The sequence below is a fragment of the Lynx rufus genome, unplaced genomic scaffold (assembly GCF_022079265.1).
Source record: "Lynx rufus isolate CCGP_SWC_20201006 ecotype Redwood Valley unplaced genomic scaffold, mLynRuf1.p SCAF_4, whole genome shotgun sequence".
Classification (NCBI taxonomy): domain Eukaryota; kingdom Metazoa; phylum Chordata; class Mammalia; order Carnivora; family Felidae; genus Lynx; species Lynx rufus.
Genome location: NW_025814856.1, coordinates 10,590,959 through 10,608,536, shown reverse-complemented (window position 1 = coordinate 10,608,536; position 17,578 = coordinate 10,590,959). Strand labels below are relative to the sequence as shown.

The following is a 17,578-nucleotide window of genomic DNA, read 5'->3' as shown; positions in this document are numbered from 1 at the left end:
AGACCAGAAGCAATCTCAGAGTTGTTTTGAGGATTTAAATGTTCCTATGTGTCAAATGTGAGAGGGCTGACTAGGGAAGGGTGTTTGGCTTTTGTGGTGGAAATAGTGGTTTAAAAGCGTAGAGATGAGGCAAAGTTGGAGGATCAGGCTATCTGTAGAGAAAGCTCCGTTCATTTTGTGAACAAAAAAAAATGCAGCTTTCTTGGCTCAACAGCCCATCAGGGCTCGCTTGAAGGTGAAGAAAAGTGGTTATGTCCAGAGCCTTCCATCCCTTAGCTTCCCTGAGAGTCCATTTGGAGAGAAAAAAAGGTACAGCCCAGCCCACAGGTTCCAGAAGTCAGTTGCCTTGACTTCATCTTGCCCTGTGGACACTGTTTAGAGACTTCCAGAATGTCATTGCTTAATGGAAAACATATGGGACTGCTTCCTCCTGGTGGGGCGTGCTTGGCCCCCTGGCATTTTGTGTGCTTGTGGCTGACTGGGCTCCACTGCCCTGGGGCCAGAACATCTCCAGGATGGGGCCACCCCTGCCCCTTGCTTTGCTGTGGCAGCTTACCTGCCATGTGCTTGGCTGTGAAATTCTCAGGCTGTTTTCCTGGAGAAACTGAATAGTGGAAGCAGAACTGCAAATCATTCTTTATCCTCACTTAGTGCCACCCTCCTTTCTAGCTTCCCAGCCTCCCTTCATGATGGTGCCACATTTACACTTGTTTCCTTTTATTCCTTTGGACCAGCATTCTGTCCTGCTGCGTGGAACCTTCTCCCAGCTGACTCCAAGGAGTTCTTCTTAAGAACTTCTAAGAATCCTACTGACCTCTTTCCTTCTCTGTGATATTGCCCTTCTGTTGAGACTTGTATCCAGACACTCAGCATGTCCTGTATCTCTGTGTGCCTGGTCCATGGCCACCATACAGAAGGATCCTGGCCAGCTGGCACACTGTCCATGTCATTCTTCCCTCTGTCTCCCCCTCCTGCCTCACCGGCCCCACCCCAGTTTCTGTAGTTGCCCAATAAACGATTACCCACATCCACTTACCTGTGGAGGATTTTCCAGGGAGTGCTCCAAAGCTTCTGCAGTCCTGTACCTGGCTCTCTGCCCTCCGCCCCACTTCCCACAGTTCCTGAAAACTCTCCTGACCCACTGGCTTCTCCCACCTGGAACCCTCAGTTGGTCTTGGCTGGCTCCCCTCCAGAGACATGGTGTTGGGTTTTGTTTTTTTTTTAAACAGTTTACTGTTGTGTTTGTAGTGCCTTTATTTTGAAAGTAAACTAAATAAAAAACCACACATGGATATCAGTAAAATTAAATACAATGAGAACAGAACAACAGCATTGTTAAATTCTACGCAGATGGTCATATTCTCTGCTGACACCTCTCTGCACAGCCTTTCACACTGGCACCAATCAGGGACTTTCTTTGTGAATACTGGAATGAGTAAAATGAAAATAGAGGATGCATACCAGGTGATTAAACGCCATCCACCTAAAGGTGTCCTTTGAACCCTCCTACAGCCGCACCTGAGCCCTGGCATATCACTCTGCAGGTGGCTGTAGACCTTGCTTCTCTGAGGTTGAGGTCCCTCTTTACTGATTAAACCTCAGTTGGAGAAACCCTTTTCTGTCTTCCTTGCTGCCCACCTCAGGAATGAAGGCACACTTTTTGAAGGCTCCACGCATGACTGAATGCGGCTTCTGGGGTGCTTCCTCCCTTCCCATGTCCTACTCAGTGGTGTGTGATTCAGCCTGGCCCCTTGATCTCTCTTCCTTCCCTCTGTTCTCTCCTCTGAGCAATCTCCTGCTGATGGTTCCACACCTTACCCCACCCTTTGGGTGCTTCCCCTCCTTCCTGCTCTTATTGGGATGCATTTTACTCAAGTCATTGGGCTCCTTTCTTACCTCCCAGCTGGGCTTTCCTCATGCATACCTCATGTGCTTACCTCCCACCAGTAATGCCTCCATGCCTACTGCCCTGCCTTGATTTGTGCCCCAGGCACTTCCTTCCAGGACCACGTGGCCATTAGTTCTGGACAGACTTGTACCACAAGTAACCCTGATGGGAGATGGGATGTGTCTTGTGTCTCCAGAGCCTGGAACAGGCCTACCCAGTCACATCTGCCTTTGGAAAGTATTGTAGTCCAGGATATTCTCACTGTTCCCACCTTCAGATGAAGTTGATGTAGGGAAATGCCCCTCCATGGTCCTGAACTCCTGGAACACTGCTCTTGTCTTGGGAGATGCTCTCCAGGCTGCTGCCCACTTCCCCACCTGCAGGCCCCCTCAAGCTCTGATGCCAGATGCCTGTCTGGTTTCAGCCCTGAGTGCTCCTTCCCCATCTTTAGCACCATTTGGTGGGGGCGGGTACCCGGAAATCGCTTCACACCTTCAAAGCCCCCCTATTCCCATTCCTGTAAGTGTTCCCAGCCTGTTGTTCTGGAAGAGCACACCCATCTTAGAGTCTGCCCTAGGAGTTGCCCCCACCTCTACCCCCTTCTCAGATCTCCAGAGGACCCTGAGAAGGGCACAGATTATAAATACTCACCTGGTGTCTTGGACACAGTTGGGCCTCATTAAATACTTAAGTTCAGCATTCGATGCAAGGCCACATCTAGACCTAAGTTGGGACTGCTGCAACATACCCACCCTCTGTTGTCCTGGATGGTAGCACTAGTATTTCTCTCCACAGTGTTGTCCTCTCTAATGAACTAAATGACTAATGAATTACTTGGTTTGAGGTTTGTTTGGTTCTTTGTTTCTTGTTTGTTTTTAAGTGGCCATCCCATCTGGGAAAAGGGGAAAGGCACTTGGCAGATTTCTTACCTGTTCGGTGAAAAACGATAAAGAACAGTCTTAACCTTTTTTTTTTTTTTTTTTTTAATAAGTCTGGGTGAATTTTATTTATTTATTTGAAGGTGGTTTTTTTTTTTAACATTTATTCAATTTTGAGAGAGCATGAGTGGGGGAGGGGCAGAGAGCGAGAGAGACACACAATCCGAAGCAGTCTCCAGGCTCTGAGCTGAGCGCACAGAGCCCGACATGGGGCTCAAACTCACGGACCGCGAGATCATGACCTGAGCCGAAGTCGGACGCTTAACCGACGGAGCCACCCAGGTGTCCCAGTCTTAACCTCTTAAAGCAAGCCTGGATTCAGTTCCCAGACTGAATCTGTAAGATTCAGCCTCTTGCACGTGTTGGCTTTGGGCTCCTCCCACTTGGGTCCCCTCCCTGCAGCGGCCTCTCCCATGTGTTCACTAGCCAGGTGACACCTAGACCTGCAGTCAGCCAGAGCACCCTGGAAGGAATGCCGTCTCCTTGACCAGGTCCGTTTTGTCAGTTCATGGGCTTCCCCTGCAAATAGGACCCATGTGTGGGGCTGGCCGTGGGGGCCGAGGATGGGGAGGTGGACGCCTCAGACCAGGAGGGTCAGCTCTCCACAGCCCCCTGTGAGCGACTTGCTTTTACGTAGCAAGCTTTCCCCTGGTGCTTTTAAAACTTGATAATTTGCCAGAACTGCATCTACCAAAACCTTTGTGGGGCTCTTGGTTTAAATCACACTTGGATTGAATTATAAAGTAATTCTTCAGCAGCCAGAGTGCCTAGCTTGTGCTAAGTGTGTTCCAGAAAGAAAGCCATGACAGAGCCAGTGAACGTGCCCTGTCTTTTTTGGTCCCCTCTGCCTACCAGAGTCGTGTGATTGTAAAATCTGCCCTTTTTTCCTAAGCCTTTGCCTGACTCCCTCAGCCGGAGAGGTTTTCTTACCCGCACTGAACTCCTAGGGTTATTACTGGCGATATTCATTAGCTGCAGGCAGCTCCTAGATTACAAAGTCTTTCTTATTCTGGGCACTGGGCTTAAAGCTGATACTTCCTTTTTCTTGCCAGTAGAAAAGTGTACACCGAAAGAATGCCAAATAGTCAGTACACATTTGAGCAGATGTTTCTTCTCATTAACAGAGTGTGGGAACTCTCGGCACTGCAAGTAAGGGGTGAATTACTGTGTTTCTGGAGGGCATTTTGGCAGTAAAAACATGTACCCCATATCTGTGGTTTTGTTAGAATAACTGGACAGGTGCACAAAGTTGCCATCGTGAGGATGCTCTTGGCGGGATTTGCATTCTTGGCGTGGCCTGAAGCAGGGGTCGTTCAGGTGAGGAGAGTGCCTCGGAAGGGGTGCTCATACAGGCATTGAACTGCAGTTCGTGAGAGGTAACCTGTATCTCTGTGAATAAGCTTTGAAAACCTGGTTAATAAAGTGATAACTTTTAGGTTATCAACACTTACTTTGTGGGATTTCTTTAATCAGCAAACATGCATTATTTTAGTCACCAAGGACGTGTTCTTAGTGAGTGTGAGCATTTGCCCTGAGCACTCGGCAGTGGACTCCATGGGCCATTCTTCTGGCCCTGATCGCCAAACAGAATTACTGACTTGGCTCGATGTTTCATGAGCCACAAGTACAAAGAATTTTAATGTAAAGGACATATTTGGGGGCTTGCAAATCATCCTGCCTCCCACACAGGCAGTGTCCCTGAAAAACTCTCACATGGGGGTTGCCTGGGTGGCTCTGTGTGTCAAGCGTCCGACTCTGGTTCATGTCATGATCTCATGGTTCATGGGATCGAGCCCCATGTTGGGCTGTGCACCTATACTGCTAGAGCCTGCTTGGGGATGCGGTTTCTGTCCCCCCAACCCCAACTAAATGAGTAAAAACTTTTTTTTTTTTTTTTTTTAATAACCATTACATGATGTGAGAACCTGGTTTGTTGCTTATTCTGCCTCTTTCTGCATGGAATCAGTAGTGCTCACAGCCCTTGAAGGCTCCTGGTCAGCTCTTCTCTCTGAGCCCCGTCTCTCCTGACGCTCGCCATTGGTACTTGCTCTCTCTTCCGTTCTGTAGGATGCGTCGTCTGCTCTCTGCCGAAGAGAGCAGACACAGGGGGCCTTTTATTTTAGTCAGTGCAAGAAGCGTCTTTCTGGTCAGCCTGACCAGTTTCCACCAGAGGAGCTTGGCCCTTGGAAGCCACACACTCGTGGCACTGTGAGTGGTGCCCATCTGCTGCCTGGTTTCTCATTATGGCTTTTTTCTCCTTGTAGAGTGCCCAGTGAAGAATGTGATGGGATCAGTAGCATGTCTGCGGAGAGCGGCCCTGGGACGAGATTGAGAAATCTGCCAGTGATGGGGGATGGACTAGAAACCACCCAAATGTCTACAACGCAGGCCCAGGCCCAACCCCAGCAAGCCAACACAGCCAGCACCAACCCCCCGCCCCCGGAGACCTCCAACCCCAACAAGCCCAAGAGGCAGACGAATCAATTGCAATATCTGCTCAAAGTGGTGCTCAAGACACTATGGAAACACCAGTTTGCGTGGCCTTTCCAGCAGCCTGTGGACGCCGTCAAGCTAAACCTCCCTGTGAGTAACTTGGGCAGGGCCCGGGGCTGCTGTCCTCCAGGTCCCTTCCCATGTTGCTCCTGGGGATGGTGGGGGGACGGGAGGAGGACACAGAATTGCCTTTGGGACCCCGCTCTGAACTGCCAGCACTCCTGAGGCCCTTGAGTGAATGGTTTTGGTAGTCTTGATGGACAGTCATCAGTTCTTAGATTTCGGCTCTGGGAGAAACCGTAGAGAAGTTGAAATGGGGGTGAAAAGGAGTGCTTGCAGCTTTCCTTCTGATCCCTTAGGGGAGCTGAAGTAGGAGCAGTTGGTGGTCCAGGCCCCCTACTTCTCAGGCATGGTTGGGAGGCTGTGGAAGGGGGACTGGTTTGCTGCAGTACCTTTTCTGTACTGACATGGTCGTCATTGTCGCGATCACCCAGAGCACAGGGCGGGAAGAGGCAGTGGAGTATCTCCCAGGCAACCAGTACTTGGAGGGGCCTGGTTGGAGGGAGGAGGTAACCGGTGCAGCTTTGCCCTCGGCTGCCTCCACGCACACCCGCCACCTGCTCAGTTGCAGCCACGGTGCACTTGCTTTGGTTCTTCTGTACCCCTCTTCTGCTCTTTCCCTAGAGAGTTTTCCTTTTGCCCACATCCCTAGCAAATGGTTCTGGAACCTCAGTTTGTATCTCTAACTGAACCTCAGGGAAGAAACGGGATAGATAATTTTTTTCTTTTCTTCTAGCATTGAGGACTAAGTGTCTCTAAGTTAAGCCCTGCTGTTTGCTAAGTCTCACACATCCCCTGGATGAGGAGTTACATGATTATTGCCATAGACGCAGGCGTGGGTCTTTGGGGGTTTGAACTGCACAAGTGTAGGAACCTCAGCCTTTGCCAGGCATCCAGTTTCAAAAAGGATGAATACACTGCTAGTGTGACCCTCCTGTTGTGAAAGCAGCTGTGTCCGTGACATTCGTCCAATTACCTCTCTCTGTTGAGTATGTGTCATGTGCACTCAGGAAGAGCAAGTCAGGAGGAGGCACTGCGGGTCTAGATCATGAACTGGCTCAAGAAAAGGGGCGGAAGCAAAAGAGGATCCTTGCCAGATCTGGGCTTCAGAGGCTACTCTTGCTGGTGACTGTGACAAGGAGTAGGGGCAGACGACCTGTCACTGGGGGGAGGTTCTTCAGAGAGCTTGCTACAGCATAATCTCTGTTTGGGTTAGTGGGCTGGGCTGGGCCGTGTGGGATCCACAGGTGAGGGTGACCTTCCCAGAGCAAAGGCAAAAGACTGGGAGGAGGTGGGTCTGGGGTGGGGGGGGGAAATCCAGGGGGTACTGCAACTTTTATAGCACCAAAGGGAGGTGGTGGGAAACCTGTAGAAGAGAGCCAGGAGAATCACCAGCAGAGAGCAGTCCCCCAGGTTTCCACATCAGAGGCTGCAGGGAGGTCAAAGAGATGAGGATTCCGACCTGACCCTCCTGTTGGCCTTTAGGAAGGCATTGGTGACCTTAGGAAGATGTGACGCAGAAGTAGAAACCAGATTCCCGACGGTGTGAATGAGAAGGTGAGGATGTGAAGCCATCATTTCGAGAAATTTGGCATTGAAGGGAAACCACGGCAGGGCCAGAATGGAGGAGGGGTTGGTTTGTTACAGGAAAATTCAGAGGGCTGAGAGGGCGAAGACCGAGGAAAAGGTGGGGGGGGGGGCGCTGGGGTACCCAAAATCCCGAGAAGGCAGCATCCCCAGCTAGCAGGACAGACATGGGGCAGGGGGGTCTGTAAGGCCCAGTGGTTTGGGAGTTTAAGGTCATTCACTGTGCAGTGGAGACCAGGCTCCCCGGAGGTCACAGTGTGAATCCCTGTCTCTGACTGTTGACATCACCCTCAGCAGTTCTGACATAGGAAGAAGAGGCCGGTGCAAGGTGGCACTGATCTGGTGTCTTCAGGGAGGTGGGAGCGCCAGGAACTGACCCAGAGGAGTAGGGCAGGGCTAGTCAGTCAGAAGCAGCGTTCTGCTTAAAGCCTGGGGTTCCAGGGACCTCTCCCCCTCCTCAAGAAAATGTTACTACAGCCACAAAAAAAAGGGTTCTTTCTTTTTCTGTTTTCTGACACCTTCCAGGAATCTTTGTCTGCATTTTGTCCTCTGATCTCTGCTGGACTTTTCACTAGAATGCCTGCCCCTTCTGTTCAGTAAACATGCACAGTTGGATTGTCATGCCCCTAAACCCACTGCCCCCTTGTCGGCACGCTCATGCACTCGCTCTCTGTCTCTCTCCCTCTACTTGACAGGCCATGGCCAGTTCAAGCAGCTGACACCATTATTGGCCATAGACTAAAAAATATATTTCCACTGGGGCCTTGGTTCTCTTGGGAAAGGTGGCCAGAGCCATAGTAGAATATAGAAAGTCTGGTACAGTCTGTCCTTGTGGCCTCCTGGGCAGGGTACCCGGGCATGCGTGTGTAGCCCTTGCCAGCTCAGGGCTATGATCTCTGCCACTCATTATGTGTAAGCTGGTTGCTTTTGTTCCTTTCTCGTGGGTGTCAGAACAGCTAGCCTCACACCCTGTGCTTACCTTTCCAGTACTGTCCACCATTTCCAGGCAAGACCGTGGCACTTGGTGAGGGATAGGCCTGCCTCTCTGCCATCAGGACTGGTTCTGATACCACACCCAGGCCTGATTAAGGGAGCCTCTGAGATTGCAGTCTACCTTGGAGCTGGCCAGCTGCATGCGGGTCTCCCTGCCTGGCTCTCTCTGGTCCTTCTACAGGGAAGCCTGGTGTGCTGCCTGTTCTGTCCCCAGATACCTCCTGTGGTTATTTTTAAATATAAACATTCAGTTTTTAGGATAGGTTTAGATTTAGAGAAAGCGGACAGTAGTAGAGTCTGATTTGAAGGGCTTTAGGATTTCTACACCTGCTGTCTGGCTCCTTCTGTTTGGCACTTGTAGAGTAAGGTGTGAAGTTTTGAGGAGTGGGGTCTGCTGGATTTTTTTTTTTTTTTTTTTTTAAACTGAGGATTGTACGGGTTGTCTGGATTCCTCATTAACCTGGTTGGTTATTCAGCTATATCCAGGTACTGCTGACACATCCTTTAGAAAGACCAGTAGTCGAAATGGAAGTGTGGTGAACTTGAGTGAAGGTGGAGGCTTCTGCTCCATGGTTCTTCAGTGTGATCAGAAGCAGGGATTCCAGTTGTTACAGGTGTGCCTCGATGCTGGTTCCATAGGATTTTGCGTTTTATGGACCAGTAAAATGTCAAAATAGTAGGGAGAAAGTACAACCTGCTGTAGGTTGTTTTACTAGATAAGGACTGCTTTTCAAAGAGCTGTATGTTTTCCCTGTTATTTACTAGAAATTAAAGGATTTTAACATCACACAAAAAAAAGGGAAAAAAGCCTAGATCTCAGTAAAGACAACCTGTTCCCAGACCTGGGCACGTGACAGACTTGGACATTTTCCCTCCAGATTTGCACCCGACATGAAAGAATTCTTCCCTAATTCTCACTTTGTCTTGGATTCCCGTTGAGATGGCTTGCTGAGACCATGGAAGGGCTTCAGTCTGTGCCGTGGCTCTCATCTGTGTTCCTGGAGTGAGATCCACAGGCCCACCTATGAATGCTGCATGGCCGGGAAGGTGACACTGGCCTTTTGCTCTTTTTGCTCTCCAGGATTACTATAAGATCATTAAAACGCCTATGGATATGGGAACAATAAAGAAGCGCTTGGAAAACAACTATTACTGGAATGCTCAGGAATGTATCCAGGACTTCAACACTATGTTTACAAATTGTTACATCTACAACAAGGTGAGATGTGGTGGCAGGTGTCCAGCTGCCCTGAGGGGAGGGGAGGGGAGGAGAGGAGAAGGAGGCGGACATATCTGGAGCCTGTGGGCAGGGGTGCTTGGTAGCCAGTGGGATTTAGAGTCTGATGGGAGGAGATCATTTGGAGGCAGAAATAGTGGGGCCCAGGGCTTTGCCTGTGACTGGGTGTTTCTTTTTTGGGGAGGAGGGTGCTGGCCTTGCTTTACTTCCAAGCCGTCCTTGTTAGCTTGAAGCATGTGCTTCTTGTGCCCTTGGGATTTTGGTTCTTGGGCATGTGTAGTAGAGAAGGTGTGAGAAGGACAGTGACAACTCATTAAAGAGTCCATTTGGGTGATGTCAGTTGTCAGGAAGGAGCCTACTAACATGCAGTTGTGCAGAGGTGTGTTCAAACAGAAACCTCAATGTGAGAGAGGGTGTGATGGGGGCCGCCGCATCTGAAATGTGGACATGACCATTGACAACTTGTGGCCGTAGAATTGAATGTCCCCTGATCTCACTTGTAGACCTGAAGGTCACTTCTTAACCCCGTTAGCCAAACCTCTCGGCTCGGCTGTGCCATGAAGCCAGATCATTTGTTTACAGTTCAGACCACAGATGTGATTAAAACCAACCCTTTCATATAGAACGGCTCTGGAGGGAGACACTATACAGAACTCAGCTTTTGACCTCTGCTGGTGTAGTGGGTAAAATTGCCCAGAAGAGATGGGTAGGTGAGTTTCTTGAAGTTTACTGTGTTTTTTTAAAAGTCTCAGCTCTCATCACTAGGTTTCAGTGAAATGTCCACAGATGAGCTTCTCAGTTTAGAGCTGAGTGGGAACAGCATGTCGTAGATGAGGCAACAGAGTGGGGACCCATAATGTAGTTCGAGATAGGCATGACCCGAGCCCCAGTGAGCTGCCTTGAGGGAACACTGGGGAGCATTGTCAGAGCCCTGCTAATGTATCTGTGGCAAGAAATCCTGTGTAATTCAAGTATTTGTAGTGGAGTGGAATTGTGTCAGAGGAGGGATTCTGTCAGTGATTGGCAGGGCTTGTTAGATACTTAAGGCACTAGGATGGTTTCTCAGGCCAGAGCTTAAAAGACTAGAGAGGGAGGTGCAGGTAGACGGGTGCTGATTCAGGCACGTGAACCTCTGTGATATCTGGTGGCATAACTGTTGTGGCCCTTTAGGATTCAGATCGGGAAGGACCCTGACTATGATACTTCATGCTTTGGGGCAGGGGGTGGGTGGCACAGGGTGGGCAGCTCTTGCTCTATCTAGACAGGTGGTGAGGGCTTTCTGACCCTCACCCCCGTGTCTCCTTTTCCAGCCTGGAGATGACATAGTCTTAATGGCAGAAGCTCTGGAGAAGCTCTTCTTGCAGAAAATCAATGAACTGCCCACTGAAGAAACTGAGATCATGATAGTCCAGGCAAAAGGAAGAGGACGTGGGAGGAAAGAAGCAGGTAGGGTACCTCTAGTGCCCCAGCACCGTTTGCCTCACATTGAAATGACAAGGACATTGGCTTTCCTTCTCCCCAATCTTGTCTCCTTCTCCAGGTTCAGTGAAGGACTAACTGGGAGTGGTAGGAGGGTCAGGCTTAGTGGTGAAAGTGGCCCTTTCAGAGGGTCGCATGAGTGTGTGACCTCCCACAAAGTAGAAATAATTGGACCCTGCTTTTTTTTTTTCTTTTCTTTTTTTTTTCTTTTTTTCTTTTTTTTTCTTATGGACCTTGGTTAAAAAGTGACTTTTTCAAAGCATTTTTGTTATTTGAATTATTTACTCCATTTTAGAGAAAAGGAATTCACCTGACCAGTGGCGGTTTTAACTAACAATCGTATCCTTGAACCTTGAAGTTGGTTGTTTGAATTATCTTAAGATGCTTATGTCAGAGCCAGGCCTGCTTTTTGATGCTTCTGAAGTCAAAGTGAAGCTCTCCCTTCCTTGTCTATCTCAGCGGCCACCCTGCTTCCTGCCCTTGTCTCTCAGCCTGACACAGGATTCCAAAGGCCAGCTGCTGGGGAGAGAGGAGAAACAGTGAAATGTTTCTGTCTAGGAAAAGCTCTAACAGCTGCCTTCTGCATCTTGCCATCCTTAGCTCTGTGCTGAGGTGGCCCATGCTGTGGGGTGTTTGCTTCTCTAAAGAGAGGGCTTTCGACTGACTTCCCGCCCTGCTCAGAAGTGGTGGCTTCACGGGAGCAAAGGGGGCTGGCCTAATCCCCTGCTGGGATGAGGGGTAGCTAAGGACAGGTGGTCCTGAGGGTCATCCCGTAGATGTGGGTCCTGCCACGGGGTGGCCAGTATCCTTACCGTCCGGGAGGCCTGCCCTTACTCTCTGGGACCAGGAGTTTGGTCTGCACATGGGACAGATGCAGGGTGTTGTGTCTGGGCTCACCCGCGCAGCTGCAGGGAGGCAGTCTGAGCCGGTCACAAAGGGCAGCAGCCGTCCAGCCTCCTCCTGTGGCTCAGGGAGGTGGAAGTTTGCCAGTTTCCAGAAACCTTGGCCAGGGCTGCTGATGCCGGCCCCCTGCCAGAATTGCTTACTCAGAAGGCAGCGCTTCTGGGAATGAGGACAGCTCTGTCCGAAAGTGCCAAGGAACATTTTTCCGCTCCCCTTCTACAGGCCTGGTGCTAACTCTCAGCGTGTGTTTCCTGCTCCTTTGGCCCCGGCCTCCATGCCCATGAAAGCGTCTTTGTGCCTGATTTGGGACTTGAAGCCAGGACGCTTCAGGAGGTGTGGCATGCAGTGTGCCGCTGCTCTCAGAGATCCCTGGGGCAGGTGGACCAATTTGGCCAAGGTCTGGGGTGTACGGGTTGTTCTGTCTCTTAGGCGAATAGTTACGGTGACGTTATGTGCTCTGCCCACACAGATGTGTGCTCACCACATGTGACAGTGTCTCCATGAGGTCAGCCAGCGTGTGTCAGGTTCGGCATCTAACCACCTGTCCCTTTTATGATTGGTAGGGACGGCAAAACCTGGCGTCTCTACGGTACCAAACACAACTCAAGCATCGACTCCTCCGCAGACCCAGACCCCTCAGCAGAACCCTCCGCCTGTGCAGGCTACACCTCACCCCTTCCCTGCGGTCACCCCAGACCTCATCGTTCAGACCCCCGTCATGACAGTGGTGCCTCCCCAGCCACTGCAGACAGCCCCGCCGGTGCCCCCTCAGCCACCACCCCCACCTGCGCCAAACCCCCAGCCTGTGCAGAGCCACCCACCCATCATCGCGGCCACCCCACAGCCTGTGAAGGTGAGCGTTCTCTGTGTGTGCGTGTGGCCCAACCTGGCCACTGGTGGGCTCCTACCACCTCAGCACCCCCTCTTTTTTGTCTTCCCTTCCATAGCAGTGAGGCTTGCAGGAGACAAGTCACTGTCACTGCCGGCGCTTCATGCAGAGCTTGTCCTGGCTCCTGGGGCACTTTGTGGGTGTTTTGGGGGCACTGTGCAGTGTTTAAGTCACGGCCTAGAAGCTGCTGCCCTGCTGGCCCACAGGTCCCATAGTTGAGCCCACCCCCCAGGGCTTGCCAACCCCCCAGCCCCTTCCCTAGTTCTAATTTAGACTGTGCATGTTTGCAGATGGCACCCTTATAGTCTCTGAGACGTGCCTGCCCTGGGGGGGCCAATGTGTCCAGGCTTGGCTCTGAGCGGCTTCCCTGGCATTAAGTGGGAAGCTGCTTCAGGAGGTTTCTGTGGCCTCCAGTGAGCAGATTGTGCCCTTGCGTGTGTGCTTTCTCCTGCCACTGGCAGGTCCTGTCCCAGCCGCAGAGAGAGTGATGGGACAGGTCTTTTCTTGCCTCGGTCCTTCACCCATGGAGTTACCTTTGAGCCCCATTCCCCGTGAATGTTGGAACCCCAGAAAGGACCCAGCTGCAGGAGTGAGCGGAGGGAGGGACAGCTGTGCCGGCCGTCACCTTTGACCGTGCTTGTCACCCCTGTGCTCTCGGCAGACAAAGAAGGGAGTTAAGAGGAAAGCGGACACCACCACCCCCACCACCATTGACCCCATTCATGAACCACCATCACTACCCCCGGAGCCTAAGACTGCCAAGCTGGGCCCCCGGCGGGAGAGCAGCCGGCCTGTGAAGCCCCCCAAGAAGGACGTGCCCGACTCTCAGCAGCACCCAGTGTCGGATAAGAGCAGCAAGGTCTCAGAGCAGCTCAAGTGCTGCAGTGGCATCCTCAAGGAGATGTTTGCCAAGAAGCACGCAGCCTACGCCTGGCCGTTCTACAAGCCTGTGGACGTAGAGGCATTGGGCCTGCACGACTACTGTGACATCATCAAGCACCCCATGGACATGAGCACAATCAAGGTGAGCAGATGCCCCCCTCTCGCCCCCCCCCCCCAAGAGCTGGGGGCAGGGCTCCCCGGGACAGAGACGGTCAGAACCTCCTAGGCTGGTCCAAGAGGAGGGTCCAGGCCCTGGGTGCTTCTGAACTGTGCTCTAGCAGCTGTCTCTTCTCACCAGCTCAAAGCAGCCCAGCGCCCCCTGCTGGGAATTGTAGGGGACGGCCTCCAGGACCACGTGCTTGGGAATTTTCTTCCCAGACAGCAGCAATGCCGTGCCCTCTGGTCTGGGGACAAGCCCTCTGTGGCCTTGGGCCCTGGTGCCCATGGGCACTTTGCACACAGTTAATGTTCCAGGAGGGGTTGAGAGTTGATGACTTTGCCAGGCCCGGTGTCATAGAGTGGGTCTTGATGTCTCCTCTCAGGAGGAGACACACAAGTGCTGGCATCTTCATTGTCGTATTTTGAGGCCTTTTTGGTTATGTTTATTTATTTTAAGCCATTTTGCATTTCTCTCTGTCTGGGAGTAGAGTAAGCCTGCCCCCAACATGGGACAGACAGAAGAGGGGACAGTACTTATGTTCCTTTTGACCCGTGTCTTATCCCATATCACCAAGACAGGTGTATGTCAGGTCAGAACTGGTCCCAGCCCTTCTCTTACAGTCTGGCTGAAGCTCTGTCTCCATTTATTCTGTGTCCACTTGGTCCTTAGTCACAGTGACCAGGATGGGTGGGTTTGGCGTGCTAGCAGGGCATTTCCCAGCCCTGAGACTTGCTTTTGAGTGTCTTTTTGTCCACCTGACAGAGAACTAAGGTGATGATCTCTTCTCTGCTCCGCTGCAAAACCAACCTGCTCCTACAGGCAGCCCTCCTGGCTGTCACGTCCCCATTGGAGCAGGTTTGGGCATAACTAAGGAGGCCCTGTCTTGTCTTTGCAGTCTAAACTGGAGGCCCGCGAGTACCGCGACGCTCAGGAATTTGGTGCTGATGTCCGATTGATGTTCTCCAACTGCTATAAATACAACCCTCCTGACCACGAGGTGGTGGCCATGGCCCGCAAGCTCCAGGTGAGGCCCTGGGGAAGCTCCAGGTACAACATCCTGCAGTAGAGCAGGCTGGGGTCCTGGGTGGGCCAGGCCTGTATGGCCCTTCATAGATTTTATTTCTGTCATTTGCTTTGGTATAATGCCATGTTGCTTTGAAGATGAACTTGAGTCAGGATAGCGTGTGCATCAATATAAAATTGAGGTTATTTTATTATAAAGCAGGACAGTTGGTTTTGGTCTTGGGCATTTGGGGTTTTGTTTTAGTGTATCCCACTGAAAACCTCCTGCCCCATACCTGCATTCGGTTGCCCTTGGCCAGAAGAGTGTATGTGCTGTATGTGGCCCAATGTGTTCTCCAAAACAGACCTGACTCCGGTTGGTGGCAGACACTCTTGTTAGGTAGACACTTGGACACAGTTTTGACCTGAAGTAACTGCTCAGCTGTGGACGTTTCTTCACCAGAGCCTTGAAATCTTTTGCCTTCTAGGTGTTCCGTGAGGCCACAACTTCCTAATGGGTGCCATTGAGGTTTGTGGCCCCTTCAAGTTGGTCTGGGTGTGCACCCTGTAAAGTGCACATGTGAGTGGAAGGAAGGGGGGCAGATTACAGCATAATGCGTGAACTGACTTCACTTTGCTTTATTTAAAAAAGGAAAAACGTACCCAGATTTCAGCAGTGGTTATCTTTGGGTGGAAAGATCAGGGGTTAAAAATTATGGAGAACTGGGGCACGTGGCTGGCTCAGTCAGTAGAGCATGTAACTCTTGATCTCAGGGTTGTGAGTTGGAGCCCCACATTGGGTGTAGAGATTACTTAAAAAAAAAAAAACTTCAAAAAAAAATTCTGGAGAATAAAGTCTATATTTAGTACTTTTATAATCTGCTTTTTAAAAAATTCTTAAGCCTACACACATAAAAATATCTAATCCCTTATCCCCAAGCCCTGGGTTGCTTCTGCTCTCAGTGTCAGAGCAGGCCCTGGGGTGGATCACCTGCTGTTACAACGGGCAGGCACTCTGGTCAAGCCCAGGACCGGTTTGCACATCTCATGCCCCACTCCCACCTGGTGGCGAGGTGGGAGGCTTCCTCACACCTGTCTTTCCCACCTGTCTGTGGAGTGCTCACAGGGCACAAGTGCAGACTCGCAAATGCCTTTGGCAACCTGTGGGTCCGTTCAGCTCAGAGGCTGCCTGAGACCCATCGCTTGCCCGTCTCCTGGTTCCATTAGCTCCACACGTTGTCCCAGACTTACCATCATAGTGGCTCTTACCTCCTCACACTGGAGCCAAGGCTCCATCTCTCCCGTTCCTTCCCTTGGCCTCTGTCTGGGTCAGGGACTGCTTTTGGTTCAAAGCATGTGTCCTGGAACTCTTGGGATAGAATAAAAACTTATTACTAGTGTGAACCTGGCTGCTATTATTGAAATGCACACTCAGCCTTGAACGTTATTTTAGTTTCTGTTGCTTGTTATTTGGTTTTATTTTCCCTGAGATTTGGGGTGGGGGTGCTTTCTGCTTTCTTCACAAAGCTGCTTTTCCGTTGTTTACTTCTGCATTTCCCATCCTTAAAAAGAGTTCAGGCTTTATAATTTTATGGCAATTCTCATACATGGCCACCAGGTGGCAGTGTTGCCCTCAGATCTTTGTCTTAGACTTCCTCTTTCCACTGTCCTGTGAGGATTGGGGGAGGGAGATAGCTTTTTCCCAGATTGATACTCCTACCCTTTATTTGCCCTCATGCAAACAGCTAAACCAAAACAAGTTCTGTGCCAGCACCAAGATTGCTATTCTGACCTACTTTACTTTAAAAAGAATAGAAGGAGGGTGGCTGAGCCTGGGTAGCTTAGTCAGTTAAGATTCTAACTCTTGATGTCAGCTCAGGTCATGATCGCACAATTTATGAGTTGGAGCCCCACGTTGGGCTCTGCACCGACAGCACAGAGCCTGCTTGGGATTTTCTCTCTTTCTCCCTCTCTCCCTGCCCCTCCCCTGCGCATGCACTTTCTCTTTAAATAAATAAACTTAAATAAATAAATAAATAAATAAATAAATAAATAAATCAGAAAGAGAAAGAATTCTCCAGTATATTCTAGCTTTCCCTAATTTCTGTGCCTGTTTTATGTCTTGGCTTTGTCTTTTTTTTTTTTTTTTTTTTTAAGTTTATTTAATTCTGAGAGAAAGAGCATGAGTGGCAGAAGGGCGGGGGGGGGGGGGTCAGGATCTGAAGCAGGCTCTGTGCTGACAGCAGAGAGCCCGATGCGGGTCTCAAGCCCACAAACTGTGAGGTCATGACCTGAACTGAAGTTGGACACTTAACTGACTGAGCCACCCAGGTTCCCCTGGTTTTATGTTTTTCATTTTTATCCTTCTGGCAGTGGCATGAACATGACCCAAACATGGGGTTTAGCCATAGTGAGACCACTGGGCTATTTTCCTCACAGCAGCCTCTTTCTGAACATTTTTGTTCCAGATACCAGGCTGGACTAGATGAGGTCCTTGACCTGAAGGAGGGTCCATTTCAGGCAGGGGCAGTGCCTAGGGTGGGCCATTTAGCACGGGGCGGCCTCTGCCCTAGCCCGCTTGGCCCACTTCAGGGTGGGTTGCTGTGTTACAGGAAGTGATGTTCCTTCTCCATTGCCACGAGGCAGGTGGAGAGGTATCTGCTTCAGATGCAGAGTCGATGTGAAGGGCTTCTTGTCTGGAAGTTGGTTGCTCTGTGGCATTTCAGTCTTTTTCCTCTTCCTCGTAAGCTTTCCTGGATCAGCATGGTTGAATGACTAGATTGTCCAGAGGGAAGGAGAAGCAGCAAATCCCCAACCTTTGTTTGCCTCTTGAACAGGTATTAGACTTGCCTCCTCTTAATTAGACTGTTCCCAAGAACTGGGATTTACCTGGAAAATCACATGGAAAAGAATCCACTTTGTTTTCCTCTTCCAGTCTCTAAATTCTAGGCCTTTAGAAAACACACATCCTACCACCTGGCAGCCATGGTCACAAAGACAGCCAGGAGTGTCTGGGCTCAGGGTTTCCTCAGGTGGCTTGGGCTGAGGCCCGTGAGCCCATCTGGTA

At 50.7% G+C, this 17,578-nt stretch overlaps 1 protein-coding gene across 1 annotated transcript in view; it reads left to right on the top strand.

Moving 5' to 3' along the window:
* BRD4 (bromodomain containing 4) overlaps positions 1-17,578 on the top strand; it is an 87,808-nt gene that overhangs the window by 46,809 nt on the left and 23,421 nt on the right. The window contains 6 exon segments of the mRNA XM_047096772.1: positions 5,091-5,409; positions 9,041-9,178; positions 10,507-10,642; positions 12,142-12,431; positions 13,129-13,491; positions 14,405-14,533. Coding sequence (XP_046952728.1) covers positions 5,125-5,409; positions 9,041-9,178; positions 10,507-10,642; positions 12,142-12,431; positions 13,129-13,491; positions 14,405-14,533 — 1,341 coding nt within the window. The 5' untranslated portion in view covers positions 5,091-5,124.